The 19,705-nt window shown below is 50.0% G+C and overlaps 1 protein-coding gene across 1 annotated transcript in view; it reads left to right on the top strand.

Moving 5' to 3' along the window:
• Positions 1 to 4,990: 4,990 nt before the first annotated feature.
• Positions 4,991 to 19,705, top strand: part of LOC144590121 (P2X purinoceptor 1-like) — a 32,973-nt gene continuing 18,258 nt past the window's right edge. The window contains exons 1-3 of the mRNA XM_078394977.1: positions 4,991 to 5,130; positions 13,816 to 13,963; positions 18,111 to 18,182. Of these exons, the coding sequence (XP_078251103.1) occupies positions 4,991 to 5,130; positions 13,816 to 13,963; positions 18,111 to 18,182 (360 nt within the window). The remainder of the gene's footprint in view (positions 5,131 to 13,815; positions 13,964 to 18,110; positions 18,183 to 19,705) is intronic.

The following is a 19,705-nucleotide window of genomic DNA, read 5'->3' as shown; positions in this document are numbered from 1 at the left end:
GTGCTCCGCAACGTGCTGGCAAGAGTTGAGAAGCACCATTAAGCAGTCCATGGAGGAAGCGGCAAGTCAGTCGGGATAGCAAGGTCCTCCCGGGGTGTGCAGAATGCATGCCGTGCATGGAGCACAACGTCGGCATTGCCCTGGGGAGAAGCTGTTGATGAACCCCAGTGGTTGGATAAGTAATGTGGGCAGTCAGAGAGAACGAACAACGACAGAACACGCAAAAGCTGCCAGATGTGGGTTGGAGCCCCAGGAAATTATCAGGTAAAGTCAGGAGAGAGAGAGAGGGAGAGAGAGAGGGAGAGAGAGAGAGAGAGAGAGAGAGAGAGAGAGAGAGAGAGAGAGAGAGAGAGAGAGAGAGAGAGAGAGAGAGAGAGAGGAGAGAGAGAGAGAGAGAGAGAGAGAGAGAGAGAGAGAGAGAGAGAGAGAGAGAGAGAGAGAGAGAGAGAGAGAGAGAGAGAGAGAGAGAGAGAGAAAAGAGAAAGAAAGAAAGAAAGAAAGAAAGAAAGAAAGAAAGAAAGAAAGAAAGAAAGAAAGAAAGAAAGAAAGAAAGAAAGAAAGAAAGAAAGAAAGAAAAACACAGAGTTAAACTGCTGCAGACATGGCCGCTTCTGATACAAGGGGGAAGTTGGAAGTTACCTGAAGCTGAAGATTCAGCGCTGGCAGGGCCGTCTTTACAGCATTATGGGCCCCGGGCAAAGCAGTGTACTGGGGCCCCTACGACAACTACTCACAGGAATAAAAATGTAAATGGTCGATAAAATTAAACATCCCCCTTTCCCCAGCACCCCCATTTCCCCCACTCTCTCTTCCCCCCCCACCACCAACCCCCACCCTTGCTGTCCCCCTCCCCAGTCCCCACTCTGCTTCCTCCCACCCCCACTCTCTCCTCCTCCCACCCTCCCCGTCGCCCCCACCGTTACTCTCCCCCACCCCGCTTTCCCTACCAGCCCCCCCCCCCCTGTCGTGCCGGCGAAAAGCACTTACCGAAAAGCACTTAGCGATGGACTTAGGGTGCTACATTGTTGCGAAAAGCACTTACAGATCGCTGTGAGAAGCACTTAGGGATGGAAAATGTTGCGAAAAAAACACTGGGACCGAAAATGTTGCGAAAAAAGCACTTATTGAACCTACATTTTTAAAGTAGTATTTATTTATTGCAAGTCACTTAACATACACAGATCAGCATGGGGCCCCTATGCTCGTGGGGCCCCGGGCAAGTGCCCATCAGGCCCATGCGTTAAGACGGCCCTGAGCGCTGGGTCTTGCAGACTGCATGGTGTCCAGGCAGAAGATGAGTTGCTCCTCTCTGAGCTTGGGTTGGAACAGCGCAGGAGGCGAAGGACAGAGGTTAGAATGGGAGTGGGATAGCGAACTGTTTTCTCTCTTTCCCAGTTCTGAGGAAGAGTCTTGGACATGAAGCATTGACTATGTTTCCCTGCACCGAGATGCTGCCTGACCTGCAGGGTGTTCCCAGCATTTGCTGAGAAGCCCGCTGACAATCAGTTTAGTGTGGATGTTGTTTGACCGGAAAGGTTCAAGGGAAACACTCCCTTGTTGGGTGAATCTTGGTGCTCAATGGGCCCGACCTTACATCCTCCCAGCTTCAGTCTGCAGTGACCATGGTCTGTTGTGGGGCATTCGGCACTCCGAGCTGACCCAGCCCCATTTGGAAAGCTTCCAAATTCTTTGACTTCAATCATCGGGTATTTAATGCCAAGGAAGGCAGCAATAAATAGACCATTCTGAGTGGGACACAACCTTTCCAATGTAAACAGTACTCAGCCGGCTTTGAACTCGCTCCTACAACAGGATGCGGCGTCACTAAGAGCATCCACTTACTTTCAAGTCCAATTAATTCTTTTGACATGATTTAATTTGTTGAAGTTGTTTGAGAAAAGTTCTTGAGAGCGGTGAACAAAGGCAAACATTTTTGAAATCAAACCAAAGAAAAAGCCAGAGTGCATCATGGGTGGGGTGATAGAAAGCAAATGAACTGGACCAGATCTGTAGGGAGGGGGAGAGTGGGGAAACCCTTGATAGTCTCGGACCAGAGGGCTTAATGTTGAGAATGAGCTTCGGGCTATTCAGGACTGAGAGAAGGGAACATTTCTCACCCAAGGAACGTTGAACCTTTGGAATTCTCCACCCTGTCGGTCTTTGGAGGTTCAGTCCCTGATCCAACATCACCAGGTTTCTGAATATTAAGGGAATCAAAAGAATCAAGAATGTTTTATTGTCATATGTTCCAGATAGAACAGTGAAATTCTTACTTGCAGCAGCACAACAGAATATGTAAACATAGTACACTGTAAACAATATAATAAACAAGAAAAAAAGTTCTTGATATATATCTATACAAACACAAACACATATATACCCACACACACACACAGACATGTATATATATGTTTAAAAAAAAAATCTCTTCCTCAACGGAGATGCGACCTTTTTCCATGTTGTATCTCTGTTGGCGCTACGGCCTAACACCATGGAGTTGATGGCCTCCAGCTGGGATCGACCTTGAGGCTCCGGTCGCAGGGCCTGGACTTACCATCTCCACTTTCGGAGGCTTCGGCCGCGGGCTCTGAGGACCGCAACATCGGGAGCTCGCAGGTCCCTGGCTGGCGACCGGCTTTCGGGAGCTCCAGCCGTAGCAGCTTCGACCGCCCCGAATCGTAAGGCTCAACCTTCATCGCCCTGCGTGGCTCGGCCGCGGCACTTTCCATCGCCCGGCGGGGGGCTCAGGACCTTCATCGGCCTGCTCGGCTCGGCCCTGGGACCTTCCATCGCCCGGCGGGGGTTTCAAAAGTCGGGAGCCTCGATCGCCTCGAAGCAGCAGTTTGACCGCCTGACCGTGGGAGAGGAACAGAGGAGGAGATAAAACTTTTCTTTGCCTTCCATCACAGTGAGGGTGTGCCTGGAGGAATCACTGTGATGGTTGTCTGTGTTAAACTTATGTAATTGTGTGTCTTGTGGTCTTTATTGTTTATGACTGCATGGTAACGACAATTGCACTCAAATTTATTTTTGAATGACAATTTGATTTGCTTTGATATATATATTTAGACACAAACACGTACGTACTCATAAAAATGTACACAATAATAGTGTAAAAAGACAAAACAATTGCCCCCAGGTCTATGTAGTTCAGAGCTTATTTGAGGTTGTAGTGTTTAATAGCCGTAGGGCTGTAGGGAAGAAGCTTTTCCTGAACCTGGACATTACAGTTTTCAGGCTCCTGTACCTTCTTCCCAATGGCAGGGGTGAATTGAATGTATGGCCGGGGTGGTGTGGATCTCTGAAGATGCTGCCTGGCTTTTTGAGGCAGCGACTCCTGTGAATCCCTTCGATGGTGGGGAGTCAGAACCCGTGATGGACTGGGCAGCGTTCCCAGCTTTTTGCATGGGGATAGTGCAGGAGAGAGGTGCTGAAGTGGAAGATCAACCCTGGTCCTGTCGAAGGGAGCAAGTCTGAATGGCCTCATCTGGCTCCTATATTCATATAATTATGAGATATTTCCAGTTCAGATGAATGGACGGAACACGGCAGAAGGAATATAATGTGGAAGAATGGGAAGTCATCCATTTAAGCGGGAAATAAATAGGAAAGCAGCACATTGTTAAAATGCTGAACGATTGAAAGGTGTTTTGTCGGCAACTGGGTCTGCCTGAAGACAAATAACTGAAAGTTAAATGCAGACACAACAAGCAATTTGAAGGAAATGGCCAACTGGCCTTTATTGCAACAGGATTCAAGTCCAAAACCAGAGGCATCTCAAAAGGACACAGAGTGCCGGAGTAACTCAGCAGGTCAGGCAGCATCTCTGGAGGTTACTCCAGTACTTTGTGTCGTTTTGTGTACTCCAGAGATGCTGCCTGACCTGCTGAGTTACTCCGGCACATAGTGTCCATTTGTGTAAACCAGCATCTGCAGTTCCGTGTTACTACATTTTGACTGCTCCGCTATGAGATCTCCTCACGGTCTGCCTACTTTAAAGAAGTTCTCCTCCTCTCTCTGACGGGAGCGCAGTGAGACCCTCTCTTACTGCTCCCCCTCTGTGATTCCTGCTGCTGTCCTTTACTGCAGTCTGGAGGAGGGTCCCGACGTGAAACATCACCCATCCATGTTCTCCAGAGATGCTGCCCGACCCGCTGAGGAGAAATCTCAATGCAATTGTATTGAGACTACACTTGACATACTGTGTCCAGGTCTGGACTCCCCCGCCGAGGGAAGGATATATTTGTGATAGTGTGAGTAATGTGAAGGCTCACCAGAATATTATCTCACCCCCAAAGAGGAGAAGATAAACAAACTGGGTTGGAACATTATTGAGTTTTAGTCAAATGAGGATGTGGGGTAATTTCATTGAAATGCTCAATGTTCTTAAGGGGTTTGACAGTGTGTATCTAGAGATGACATTTCCTGACTAAGGTGTCTATAATCAGGGCCACAGTCTCCATATGAGGAGTACATCACTCAAGGCTGAGATGAGAATACACTTCTTCACTCAGAGGACAGTGAATCTTCAGACTTTTCTACCCAGGGCAGTGGAGGTTCAATAACTGGGGGTACATTCAGATCGCAGGTGGATAGATTTCTGGGTGTGTAGGGAATCGAGGGGTGCAGGGATAGTGCAGAGGAGTGGACTTTAGTGAAAAGATGGGGATAGGCTCAAGGTGTGTGGGCTGAACAGCCCATTCCTGCTTGTATTTTGTTGTCATTTTAGCTGGCTTTGCCTGTGGTCACATTCCAAAAAGGGAATCATATTATAAAGAAGTCCCTTCTTGTCCTGATGCCAGGCAATCGGTTCACAAAGGGTTACCAAGCAGTCTCCTGCAGATCCATTTTTTTTCACTCGTATCTCATGAAATATCTTTGTCAATATGCTCCACCCACTAGATACCAGCAATGAATTCCGGACAGATGTATAGAAGTGCAGTGAAGTTTCCAGCTCGAGTTAGTGTGGGGAGTCTTCACTCCAGAGATCATGGGATCCAACAAACGGATTGAAATTGTGTCTGACTTTTTATTTGAGTACCAGACCCCTCGGTTGATAGCTCTGAGGGACAAGAGGATCGGACTGATTTTCCGACTGATCCAGCTCGTTGTGCTTGCTTACATTGTGGGGTAAGAGAACGGTTGTTTCCCCCTCTTGCCTATTGTGCATTAAGTGAGGCTGGAGAGATGAGACTCGGGTCATTCTGCACTTAGGGGTAGCAGGAGGTTAGTAGGCTGCCATTCCAGATATAACAAAGAGGCAAGAAGAGACTTGGCTTGAGGTTGGCCGCAATCTGCTTCCTAAAATCTCCAGACTTGAAGGTACGCTGTGGACGAACATTGCCGGGATTGTTGAACGAACAGCATTCGCTTCCCCGCCCCGCATTCCCGCCCTCTCTGCTCATTCTCTGCCTCTCTGCTCATTCTCTGCCTCTCTCCCACCGTTGAGAGGGAGAAGGGAAAATCGGAAGTGTCAGTATTACAGTATAGCAAAGGGGATTACAGAGGCATGAGGCAGGAGCTGGCCAGATTTGACTGGAAGGAGACCCTAGCAGGGAAGATGGTGGAACAGCAATGGCAGGTATTCCTGGGAATAATGCAGAAGTTGCAGGATCAATTCATCCCAAAGAGGAGGAAAGATTCTAAGGGGAGTAAGAGGCACCCATGGCTGACAAGGGCAGTCAAGGACAGCATGAAAATAAAAGAGAAGAAGTATAACATAGCAAAGAAGAACGGGAAGCCAGAGGATTGGGACTCTTTTAAAGAGCAACAGAAGATAACTAAAAAGGCAATATGGGGAGAAAAGATGAGGTACGAAGATAAGCTGGCCAATAATATAAAGGAGGATAGTAAAAGCTTTTTTAGGTACGTGAAGAGGAAAAAAATAGTTAAGGCAAATGTGGTCCCTTGAAGGCAGAAGCAGGGGAATTTATTACGGAAAACAAGGAAATGGCAGACGAGTTGAACCGGTACTTTGGATCTGTCTTCACTAAGGAGGATACAAACAATCTTCCAGATGTTCTAGTGGCCAGAGATCCTAGGGTGACGGAGGAACTGAAGGAAATTTACATTAGGCAGGAAATGGTGTTGGGTAGACTGATGGGACTGAAGGCTGATAAATCCCCAGAGCCTGATGGTCTGCATCCCAGGGTACTTAAGGAGGTGGCTCTAGAAATTGTGGACGCATTGGTGATCATTTTCCAATGTTCTATAGATTCAGGATCAGTTCCTGTGGATTGGAGGGTAGCTAATGTTATCCCACTTTTTAAGATAGGAGGGAGAGAGAAAACAGGAAATTATAGACCAGTTAGTCTGACATCAGTGGTGGGGAAGGTGCTGGAGTCAATTATAAAAGACGAAATTGCAGAGCATTTGGATAGCAGTAACAGGATCGTTCCGAGTCAGCATGGATTTACGAAGGGGAAATCATGCTTGACTAATCTTCTGGGATTTTTTGAGGATGTAACTAGGAAAATGGACAGGGGAGAGCCGGTGGATGTAGTGTACCTTGACTTTCAGAAAGCCTTCGACAAGGTCCCACATAGGAGATTAGTGTGCAAAATTAGAGCACATGGTATTGGGGGTAGGGTACTGACATGGATAGAAAATTGGTTGGCAGACAGAAAGCAAAGAGTGGGGATAAATGGATAAATGGGATAACATTAGCTACCCTCCAATCCACAGGAACTGATCCTGAATCTATAGAACATTGGAAAATGATCACCAATGCGTCCACAATTTCTAGAGCCACCTCCTTAAGTACCCTGGGATGCAGACCATCAGGCCCTGGGGATTTATCAGCCTTCAGTCCCATCAGTCTACCCAACACCATTTCCTGCCTAATGTATGGCAGGCAGTAACTAGTGGGGTACCGCAAGGCTCGGTGCTGGGACCGCAGCTATTTATAATATACATTAATGACTTGGATGAAGGGATTAAAAGGACCATTAGCAAATTTGCAGATGATACAAAGCTGGGTGGTAGTGTGCGCTGTGAGGAAGATGCTATGAGGTTGCAGGGTGACTTGGACAGGTTGTGTGAGTGGGTGGTTGCATGGCAGATGCAGTTTAATGTGGATAAGTGTGAGGTTATCCACTTTGGTGATAAGAATAGGAAGGCAGATTATTATCTGAATGGTTTCAAGTTAGGAAAAGGGGACGTACAACGAGATATGGGTGTCCTAGTGCATGAAAGGAAGCATGCAGGTCCAGCAGGCAGTGAAGAAAGTCAATGGAATGTTGGCCTTCATAACAAGAGGAGTTGAGTATAGGAGCAAAGAGGTCTTTCTACAGTTGTACAGGGCCCTAGTGAGACCGCACCTGGAGTACTGTGTGCAGTTTTGGTCTCCAAATTTGAGGAAGGATATTCTTGCTATTGCAGCATAGGTTTACTAGGTTAATTCCCGGAATGGTGGGAATGTCGTATGTTGAAAGACTGGAGTGACTAGGCTTGTATACACTGGAATTTAGAAGAATGAGAGGGGATCTTATTGAAACATATAAGATTATTAAGGGGTTGGACACGTTAGAGGCAGGAAACATGTTCCCAATGTTGGGGGAGTCCAGAACCAGGGGCCACAGTTTAAGAATAAGGGGTAGGCCATTTAGAACAAAGATGAGGAAAAACCTTTTCAGTCAGAGAGTTGTAAATCTGTGGAATTCTCTGCCTCAGAAGGCAGTGGAGGCCAGTTCTCTGAATGCTTTCAAGAGAGAGCTAGATAGAGCTCTTAAGGATGGCGGAGTCAGGGGGTATGGGGAGAAGGCAGGAACGGGGTACTGTTTGGGAATGATCAGCCATGATCACATTGAATGGTGGTACTGGCTCGAAGGACCGAATGGCCTCCTCCTGCACCTATTGTCTATTGTTCCCCACCCATTGCTCTCAGCATCAGTTATCTTTTATGATCGTTCCACCTGCCGTCCAATCTTCTCCGCACGAGTTTTCACTGTTGCTAGGGTACCTTAGGAAACTGGAGCCGTGCTTGGAAGATATGCTCCAGCTATACGTAGAAACATAGAAACATAGAAAATAGGTGCAGGAGTAGGCCATTCGACCCTTCGGACCAAGCACCGCCATTTAATATGGCTGGTCATCCAAAAATCAGTACCCCATTCCGGCTTTTTCCCCGTACCCCTTGATTCCCTTAGCCCTAAGAGCTAAATCTAACTCTCTCTTGAAAACATGACAATGTTGAGCCAAAATCTGGAGTGCTGCATATAGTATTGGTCTCCTTATTTGCAGAATGTCAATGTATTGGAAGCCATTCGGAGAAGATATACTGGACTGATACTTAGGAAGGGTGGATTGTCTTATGAGGAAAGATTGGTCGTAATAGGGTCTATCTAGTTTAGTTTAGTTTAGTTTAGTTTAGTTTAGTTTAGAGATACAGCGCAGGAACAGGCCCATTTGGCCCACCGAGTCCACACCGACCAACGATCCCCATAAACATACACTCTCATACACACACTAGGGACAATTTACAATGATACCAAGTCATTTAACCTATAAACCTGTATGTCTTGGGAGTGTGGGAGGAAACCGGTGATCCCGGAGAAAACCCGTGCAGGTCACGGGGAGAATGTCCAAACTCCGTACAAACAGCACCCGTAGTAAGGATGGAACCCGGGTCCCTGGCGCTGTAAGGCAGCAACTCTTCCCGCTGCACCACCCTGCTGCCACTTATTTCTAATGCCTCTGGTGTGGCAAATACATTGCTCTACAGTCACCTCTGAAGTGATTTACTTTTATCCCGTGTCCTTTGTGGGATTTACCGCAAGCTGCCTCGGTTTCTGTCAGCACAGACTGCGACTAGCAGTTGCCTCTGCAGTTGCACTGTGTGCATGGCAGCTTTCCATGCATGTCCACGGCAGCAGATAAGAGTAGACAATAGGTGCAGGAGGAGGCCATTCGGCCCTTCGAGCCTGTACGCACCGCCATTCAATGTGATCATGGCTGATCATTCTCAATCAGTACCCCGTTCCTGCCTTCTCCCCATACCCCCTGACTCCGCTATCCTTAAGAGCTCCATCTAGCTCCCTCTTGAATGCATTCGGAGAATTGGCCTCTACTGCCTTCTGAGGCAGAGAATTCCACAGATTCACAACTCTCTGACTGAAAAGGTTTTTTCTCATCTCAGTTCTAAATGGCCTACCCCTTATTCTTAAACTGTGGCCCCTTGTTCTGGACTCCCCCAACATTGGGAACATGTTTCCTGCCTCTAACGTGTCCAACCCCTTAATAATCTTATACGTTTCGATAAGATCTCCTCTCATCCCTCTAGATTCCAGTGTATACAAGCCTAGTCGCTCCAGTCTTTCAACATATGACAGTCCCGCCATTCCGGGAATTAACCTAGTAAACCTACGCTGCACGCGCTCAATAGCAAGAATATCCTTCCTCAAATTTGGAGACCAAAATTGCACACAGTACTCCAGGTGCGGTCTCACTAGGGCCCTGTACAACTGCAGAAGGACCTCTTTGCTCCTATACTCAACTCCTCTTAGAAACATAGAAACATAGAAACATAGAAACATAGAAAATAGGTGCAGGAGTAGGCCATTCGGCCCTTCGAGCCTGCACCGCCATTCAATATGATCATGGCTGATCATCCAGCTCAGTAGCCTGTACCTGCCTTCTCTCCATACCCCCTGATCCCTTTAGCAAAAAGGGCCACATCTAACTCCCTCTTAAATATAGCCAATGAACTGGCCTCTTGTTATTAAGACCAACATTCCATTGGCTTTCTTCACTGCCTGCTGTACCTGCATGCTTCCTTTCAGTGACTGATGCACTAGGACACCCATATCTCGTTGTACGTCCCCTGTTCCTAACTTGACACCATTCAGATACTACTCTGCCTTCCTATTCTTACCACCAAAGTGGATAACCTCACACTTATCCACATTAAACTGCATCTGCCATGCATCCGCCCACTCACACAACCTGTCCAAGTCACCCTGCAACCTTATAGCATCTTCCTCACAGCTCACACTACCACCCAGCTTTGTATCATCTGCAAATTTGCTAATGGTACTTTTAATCCCTTCATCCAAGTCATTAATGTATATTGTAAATAGCTGCGGTCCCAGCACCGAGCCTTGCGGCACCCCACTAGTTACTGCCTGCTATTCTGAAAGGGACCCATTTATCCCCACTCTTTGCTTTCTGTCTGTCAACCGATTTTCTATCCATGTCAGTACCCTACCTCCAATACCATGTGCTCTAATTTTGCCCACTAATCTCCTATGTGGAACCTTGTCAAAGGCTTTCTGAAAGTCAAGGTACACCACATCCACCGGCTCTCCCCTGTCAATTTTCCTGGTTACACCCTCAAAGAATTCCAGAAGATTACCGGATTGCTTAATTCTGCTCCCATGCCCCCATGGATATAGAGCCGTGTGTCAATGAGGAATGAAGTGGACAAAATGTTTTTTTTCATAAGTTCTAGGAGCAGAATTAAGCAATTCGGCCCATCAAGTCCACTCCCACCACTCAATCATGGCTGATCTATCAGCCCCATTCTCCAGCCTTGTCCCTTGCCCTTTAGTTTTCTGGGCCAGCCTACCGTGGGACCTTGGCAAAAGCCAGGCCGAAATCTATGTGAACCACATCAATCAGTCTACCTTCACAACGTCTCTGAGTTACCTCCTCAAAAGCTCTTATCGGGTTTTGTGAGACCCGATGTCCACTGTAAAACAAAACCTTGCTGACTTCTCCTTTGTATTGGATGTATTCGTTGTATTGTATATGTATTGCATTGTATTCGTGGTGCAACACTAGCTTAGATTACCCACGCTCAGGAAGGTTTAGACAATAGACAGTAGACAATAGGTGCAGGAGGAGGCCATTCGGCCCTTCGAGCCAGCACCACCATTCAATGTGATCATGGCTGATCATTCTCAATCAGTACCCCCGTTCCTGCCTTCTCCCCATACCCCCTGACTCCGCTATCCTTAAGAGCTCTATCCAGCTCTCTCTTGAATGCATTCAGAGAATTGGCCTCCACTGCCTTCTGAGGCAGAGAATTCCACAGATTGACTGAAAAAGTTTTTCCTCATCTCAGTTCTAAATGGCCTACCCCTTATTCTTAAACTGTGGCCCCTTGTTCTGGACTCCCCCAACATTGGGAACATGTTTCCTGCCTCTAACGTGTCCAACCCTTTAATAATCTTTAGGGCAGCACAGTGATGCAGCGATAGAGTTGCTGCCTTGCAGCGCCAGAGACCCAGGTTCGGGTTTTGACTATGGGTGCTGTCTGTACGGAGTTTGTACATTCTCCCCGTGACCGCGTGGGTTTTCAGGTGCTCCGGTTTCCTCCCACACTCCAAAGACGTACAGGTTTGTAGGTTAATTGGCTTCTGTGAATTGTCCCTAGTGTGTCGGTAGCGTTAGTGATCACTGGTCGGTGCGGATTTGGTGGGCCGAAGGGCCTGTTTCCAGGCTGCATCCCTAAAGTCTAAAGGCACAGTTAGACCATGAACACAAAATATTATCTGCTGACTATGAAAAACTGACTCTAAACACAGCCATCACCAGCCAGGAACAATAAATCATGCTTAGTCGAGTTCTAAGAAACGTATTAAAATTGCAACCATGACCGAATGTTTTCGTGCAATTTCCAGTGAAATTTTGTCCATTGCATGTCAGTGTGTGTGAAAAGCAAGCCCTTAGATTCCAGAGGACCAATCCCAGACTCATTTCCCAGAGAGTAAGTTAATAAACGAGGTTGGGAACAATTTCCCATGACACCCAAAAATTCCAGAGTTTGGGAAATATGTGCCTTTGCCGGGCACTGTTGGTGCAGTGAGACATTGTAAATCACTTCTCAGAAGCGTTGTCAGGCATAATGTGCCTCCCGAGGAACTATGTCGAGATGTGAACAAAAGCGAGGTTGAAGAAGAGGGTTTTAAAAGAGGAGCGAGGGGTGGGGCGGTTTGTTGAGGGGAAATCCAGAAGCTGGAACCCTGATACCTGAAGGTATAGCCTACAATATGAGACAAAAAGGAAGGTCGCAAACGGAAACATCACCTATATCCATTCCCTCCACAGATTTTGCTTGACCTAAACCAAACACTCCACGCTTTGTGCTTTGGTTTAGCCTGAAATATTGGACTGCACTAGAAATAAGAATTGGAGGAGCGTTGAATCTCATGGGTAGTGTTGCCTGAGACAGTGGCAGAGATATGGTGAGGTGGGAGCCAGTGTGGTGTGAGCAGGGGGGGGGGGGGGGGGGGGGGGGGGGGGGGGATGGCAGATGCCTTCTCCCTGGGCTTTGGGACGGCATTATATGAATACAGAGTCATTCTTTGGCTTTGCAATGTTTGGGGACCTGCCGACAGCATGCAGGATGCCGCATGGTGGCCAGACCTGGGCTGGAAATCGGTTCTCTGGTGCTGTCAAAATGCAACTGATGGCGTGCGGAAAGTTAAATCCCTGTGGCCGAGAAAGAGGCAGAATGGAAGAAGCCGAGGATTGAGTGGCAAGGCTGGAATAAGAGATTGAGCCTGGGGTAGGGAGGTGGCCTCGGAGATCAGGAAGGGGCGAGAGGGAGCTGGGACAGTCCCCAGTGTTGGTGCAGCCACACGCAAAGGTGTGGGGAGGAACTGCAGATGCTGGTTTAAACTGAAGACAGACACAGAAGCAGTCTGAAGAAGGGTCTCGATGCGAAACATCACCTATTCCTTTTCTCCAGGGATGCTGCCTGCCCTGCTGAGTTACTCCAGCTTGCTGTGTCTGTCTTCAGGACAAAGGCAATGTTGGTGAAACGTCTTCCTCCGTTGTCTGGAGACTCGGACACTGCGACCCAGATGAAGTGGGAGATGTAGATACACCCAGATGAAGTGGAAGTGACAGCCGCTGTGCAGGGGCGGGACATGGGCCGCACATGGGTCCTAATCTGAGGAAAGACATTCTTGCCATAGAGGGAGTACAGCGAAGGTTCACCAGATTGATTCCTGGGATGGCAGGGCTTTCATATGAAGAAAGACTGGATAGACTCGGCTTGTACTCGCTGGAATTTAGAAGATTGAGGGGGGGATCTTATAGAAACTTACAAAATTCTTAAGGGGTTGGACAGGCTAGATGCAGGAAGATTGTTCCCGATGTTGGGGAAGTCCAGAACAAGGGGTCACAGTTTAAGGATAAGGGGGAAGTCTTTTAGGACCGAGATGAGAAAGTTTTTTTTCACACAGAGAGTGGTGAATCTGTGGAATTCTCAGCCACAGAAGGTAGTCGAGGCCAGTTCATTGGCTATATTTAAGAGGGAGTTAGATGTGGCCCTTGTGGCTAAAGGGATCAGGGGGTATGGAGAGAAGGCAGGTACAGGTTACTGAGTTGGATGATCAGCCATGATCATATTGAATGGCGGTGCAGGCTCGAAGGGCCGAATGGCCTACTCCTGCACCTATGTTTCTATGTTTCTATGTTTCTATGTTTCTATACCTGCACCGTGTACAGGCGGGAGGGAGTGCTCCAGTTGGGTCCCTTGCATGTGGTGGGTTGGGTGGGTATGCTGGTGTCGGGAAACGTTCCTGTACCTTGAGCTGGAAAACGGGACCAGGGATCTCTCAGTCTGCCACCTGTATTCTCACCTGTATGACTCTGATATTCATATAATGCCATCCCAAAGCCCAGGGAGAAGGCATCGGCCATTCCCCCCCCCCCCCCCTGCTCACACCACACTGGCTCCCACCTCACCATATCTCTGTCACTGTCTCAGGCACCACTACCCATGAGATTCCACGCTCCTCCAATTCTCACTGCAGGCTCCCTGCTGCTGGCTGAAGTTAACATCCAGGTTTTGTTCACTTGCTGCAGCTGGGTTTTTATCTACGAGAAGGGCTACCAGAGCACAGGCTCCACCGTCAGCTCCGTCTCCGTGAAGGTGAAAGGCTTCGGCTTCACCAACCTCTCCAGCGTTGGCCCCAAGGTGCTGGACGTGGTTGACTACACTTTCCCATCGCAGGTAAGAAATGCGAGCGTCAACGTCAACTGTGCTTGACCATTGGTGTCCAACAGCCACTGCCGACCCACTGCCGACCCACTGCCCACCCACTCCTGACCCACTCCTGACCCATTGCCGACCCACTGCCCCCACTGTTGACCCACTCCCCACCCACTCCCCACCCACTGCCCACCCACTGCCCACCCACTGCCGACCCACTGTTGACCCACTGTCCACCCACTGCCCACCCACTCCCCACCCACTCCCCACCCACTGCCCACCCACTGCCCACCCACTGCCGACCCACTGTTGACCCACTGTTGACCCACTGCCCACCCACTGCCCACCCACTGCCCACCCACTGCCCACCCACTGCCCACCCACTGCCCACCCACTCCTGACCCACAGCCCACCCACTGCCCACCCACTCCCCACCCACTGCCCACCCACTGCCCACCCACTGCCCACCCACTCCCGACCCACTGCCCACCCACTCCCGACCCACTGTTGACCCACTGCCCACCCACTCCTGACCCACTGCCCACCCACTTCTGACCCACTGCCCACCCACTGCCCACCCACTCCTGACCCACTGCCCACCCACTGCCCACCCACTCCTGACCCACTCCCGACCCACTGCCCACCCACTGCCCACCCACTGCCCACCCACTGCCCACCCACTGCCCACCCACTGCCCACCCATTGCCCACCCACTGCCCACCCACTCCTGACCCACTGCCCACCCACTCCTGACCCACTCCTGACCCACTGCCCACCCACTGCCCACCCACTGCCCACCCATTGGTGTCCAACAGCCACTGCCGACCCACTGCCGACCCACTGCCCACCCACTCCTGACCCACTCCTGACCCATTGCCGACCCACTGCCCCCACTGTTGACCCACTCCCCACCCACTCCCCACCCACTGCCCACCCACTGCCCACCCACTGCCGACCCACTGTTGACCCACTGTCCACCCACTGCCCACCCAGTCCCCACCCACTCCCCACCCACTGCCCACCCACTGCCCACCCACTGCCGACCCACTGTTGACCCACTGTTGACCCACTGCCCACCCACTGCCCACCCACTGCCCACCCACTGCCCACCCACTGCCCACCCACTGCCCACCCACTCCTGACCCACTGCCCACCCACTGCCCACCCACTCCCCACCCACTGCCCACCCACTGCCCACCCACTGCCCACCCACTCCCGACCCACTGCCCACCCACTCCCGACCCACTGTTGACCCACTGCCCACCCACTCCTGACCCACTGCCCACCCACTTCTGACCCACTGCCCACCCACTGCCCACCCACTCCTGACCCACTGCCCACCCACTGCCCACCCACTCCTGACCCACTCCCGACCCACTGCCCACCCACTGCCCACCCACTGCCCACCCACTGCCCACCCACTGCCCACCCACTGCCCACCCACTCCTGACCCACTGCCCACCCACTGCCCACCCACTCCCCACCCACTGCCCACCCACTGCCCACCCACTGCCCACCCACTCCCGACCCACTGCCCACCCACTCCCGACCCACTGTTGACCCACTGCCCACCCACTCCTGACCCACTGCCCACCCACTTCTGACCCACTGCCCACCCACTGCCCACCCACTCCTGACCCACTGCCCACCCACTGCCCACCCACTGCCCACCCACTCCTGACCCACTCCCGACCCACTGCCCACCCACTGCCCACCCACTGCCCACCCACTGCCCACCCACTCCCCACCCACTGCCCACCCACTGCCCACCCACTCCTGACCCACTGCCCACCCACTGCCCACCCACTGCCCACCCACTGCCCACCCACTGCCCACCCACTGCCCACCCACTGCCCACCCACTCCCGACCCACTCCTGACATTTCAGTGGTAGATCTTTGGGGTCACCTGGTCAGCTTGTGTGGTCAGGTGGGATGGGGTGGACACTTGCAACACCATCTACCTGAAACCGGGAGAACTTGTCTTCTTCCCCCAAACTGGATAAATCCAGTCCAGCTAAATATCGCCCAGCAGTCTGCAAGTAGATGGACAGTGTTAGTGACAGCACCATCAATTGATACTTCAAATCCAACAAGGCAAAGGAGACGAGGAGGGATTTCTTTAGTCAGAGGGTGGTGAATCTGTGAAATCCGTTGCCACAGACGGCTGTGGAGGCCACGGCAATGGATATTTTTGAGGCGGAGATTGACAGACTCTGGATTAGTGAAAGTGTCAGGGGTTATGGGGAGAAGGCAGGTGAATGGGGTTGAGAGGGAAAGACAGAGCAGCCATGATTGAATGGCAGAGTGGACCTGATGGGCCGAATGGCCTAATTCTGCTCCTCTAACTTCTGAACTTATGAAGCTAATGCGAACCAACGTCACTCAGCTCCAGACCCCATCGTGGCCTGTTTGGACCAAGGAGATGAGGTAAGAGGATGCCCTTGACAGGTTACAAAAGCTTGAAGCAGGTACCACCAGATTCAAGAACAGCTTCTTTCCTGCTGTAATCAGATTCTAGATCGGCCTTCTCACGCATGAAGATGAAGTCTTGATCACCCAACCTACCTCTTTATGGCCCTTGCACTTTTTTATCTGCATCTTCTCAGTAGCTGTAGCACTTTACACCACATTCTGTGCTTTTCCTCTTGTGCACTACCTTGATTATGTAGGTATTTACATGTGGTATGATCGGACTGGAGGGAACACAAAACAAACCTTTTCAGTGTTTTTCAGAACAGATACGTTCAGGATCAGGAACCCGGGCCTGCAGGGTCAACATCCTGGGACTGAGGCCCGGGGTCGGTCTTTGGAGACAGGTCTATGAATGGAGTCCTTGGGGACTATAACGCAGGGGGCAGTGTGAGGGGAGGGGGATGTCCAGGGTCTCTTGGTGAAAGGTTCAGAGCTGTGATGCTGAGGCAAAGGTGCAGGGTCATAACCCTGGAGGAAGGTCCTGGGTCGGAGTTCAGGGTTATGACCCTGGGGGAATTGTTCAGGGCTGGGGTTTTTGGGCCTTGTTCCTGGTGGAAAGGTTCAGCTTCATGTACCTGAGAAAAAGGGTCTATGGTCAGAGACCTTTGTGAAAAGTCCAGAGTCAGAGAACTTGGGGAAAGGTTCACGGCCATGACCCTGGGAAGATTGAGAGCTGGAAGAAAGATTCCACCGGGGGCAGAAAATAAACAGCGGGCCATGCCAGCTCTGCCCACATCCTGGCAAAGGCTGCCTGCCACAAAGTTGTTTCAGATGTGCTCTTTAAATTGTGCTCCTTAAGCTGTGCTGAGAAGGTTGGAATTCCATATCTGGGCTGTGAACTATCAGTCAGAGTCAGAGAGCGGGTATTACTTACATACCTCACTCTCAAGTCAAGTCAAGTCAAGTCAATTTTATTTGTATAGCACATTTAAAAACAACCCACGTTGACCAAAGTGCTGTACATCAGTTCAGGTACTAAGAACGAACATACAATGGCACACAAACATAACAGCACATACATAAACAGTTCACAGCGCCCCCTCAGAGGGTCTCAAACGCTAGGGAGTAGAAATAGGTTTTGAGCCTGGACTTAAAGGAGTCGATGGAGGGGGCAGTTCTGATGGGGAGAGGGATGCTGTTCCACAGTCTAGGAGCTGCAACCGCAAAAGCGCGGTCACCCCTGAGCTTAAGCCTAGACCGCGGGATAGTGAGTAGCCCCAAATCAGCCGACCTGAGGGACCTGGAGATAGAGTGGTGGGTTAGAAGATTTTTGATATTGGGGGGGGGCAAGCCCGTTTAGGGCTTTGTATGTGAATAGGAGGAGCTTGAAGTTGATTCTGTACCGTACTGGGAGCCAGTGGAGAGAGGCTAGAATCGGGGTGATGTGGTCCCTTTTACGGGTACCCGTCAGGAGTCTCGCTGCGGCGTTTTGGACCAATTGCAGGCGGGACAGGGATGATTGGCTGATCCCAGTGTATAGGGAGTTGCAGTAGTCTAGGCGGGATGAAATGAATGCGTGAATGATTTCTTCAATGTCGTCAAATTGGAGGAAAGGTTTTATTTTAGCTATGGTGCGAAGCTGGAAGAAGCTGGCTTTTACCACAACGTTGACTTGCTTGTCAAACTTTAATGCAGAGTCAAATATCACGCCAAATAACTCTGCCTCTCATTACCTGTCTGTGTTTTCTTCCTTAGGGATCGAACTCCTTTGTCATAATGACCAATTACATCCTAACTCGGAGGCAGTCCATGAGGTTCTGTACACAGGTAAGGCCCTAGCTGTTCTCCCAGTGGGGTACCTGAGCCACCATTGCCCGTGTATGGGTGGAGTCCATTTACAGCCCATCCCATGTGCTGCAGTATTGACGCCAACAGATGGGCATCAGATTCAACCTATGCCACTCCATTAGAGATCGGAGCAGAATTAGGCCATTCAGCCCTTCTAGTCTGCTCTGCCTTTCAATCATAGAAACATAGAAACATAGAAGATAGGTGCAGGAGTAGGCCATTTGGCCCTTCGAGCCTTATCACCATTCAATATGATCATGGCTGATCATCCTAAATCAGTACCCCGTTCCTGTTTTTTCCCCATATCCCTTGATTCCATTAGCCCTATGAGCTATATCTAACTCTCTCTTGAAGAGATAGATCGTGGCTGATCTATTTTTCCCTCTCAACCCTATTCACTTGTCCTCTCCTCGCAACCAAGTGAATAGGGTTGAGAGGGAAAAATAGATCAGCCAAGATCTTTCTCTTCAAGAGAGATAGAATATATCTCGAATTGATATATTCGAGAACATATCAATTGCCGCTTTAAAAATACCCAATATCTTGGCCCACAGATTCACCACCCTCTGGCTAAAGAAATTGCTCTTTAGAAAGATGAAGGTGCGTCCTTTTATTCTGAGGCCAAGGCCCATTAACAGGATCAGTGAACCGTCAGCAGCCTCTCCCAGGCCACTGGCTCAGCAGTGAGGCTCTCAGTTCAACCGCCTCCTGACATCAGACCTGAAACAGTCTTTCTATCTCAAGCTTTGCCTGAGGAAGACACTAGCAAGTGGATTGAAGAGCCAAAGGTGTTCTCTCAGAGTCTTAGAGTCATAATACAGCGTGGAAACAGGCCCTTTGGCCCAATTAGCCGATGCTAATCAACATGTCCCATCTACGCTCGTCCCACCTTCCTGCGTTTGGCCCATATCCCTCTAAACCTGTCCTATCCATGTACCTGTCTAAATGTTTCTTAAACGATGCGATAGCGCCTGCCTCAACTACCTCCTCTGGCAACTCGTTCCATACACCAACCACCCTTTATGTAAAAAAGTCTCTTTGGAAAGTCACCTACTCCTGGAAACCCAGGTCTATGACTGCTCAAGATGGACACAGATCAGCATTGTGATAGTATTGTGAACTTTGAGCCCATGCATATGGAGCGCACGTAGTCCAGGCTCAAAACCTACTTCTATCCCCTAGCGTTTGAGGCCCTCTGAGGGGGCGCTGTAAACTGTTTATGTATGCGTTGTTAGGTTTCTGTGCTATTGTATGTTCTTTTTTAGTACCTGCACTGATGTACAGCACTTTGGTCAACGTGGGTTGTGTTTAAATGTGCTACACAAATAAAATTGACTTGACTTGACTTGACTTGATAGTCAGTACAAGTCACCCCCCTCACCATCCACCTGCGGCACTGTCTGCAGGTCCCACCTTGATCTCACAACTGGAGTAGAAGCAAGACACCCTCGACTCCAAGTGACCTCGGGAAGAAGAGGAGGGAATGGCTCCTTGCTGGATGT

The sequence above is a fragment of the Rhinoraja longicauda genome, unplaced genomic scaffold, assembly GCF_053455715.1.
Source record: "Rhinoraja longicauda isolate Sanriku21f unplaced genomic scaffold, sRhiLon1.1 Scf000143, whole genome shotgun sequence".
In the NCBI taxonomy this organism is placed as follows: Eukaryota; Metazoa; Chordata; class Chondrichthyes; order Rajiformes; family Arhynchobatidae; genus Rhinoraja; species Rhinoraja longicauda.
This window is presented reverse-complemented; position numbering and strand designations above follow the sequence as displayed.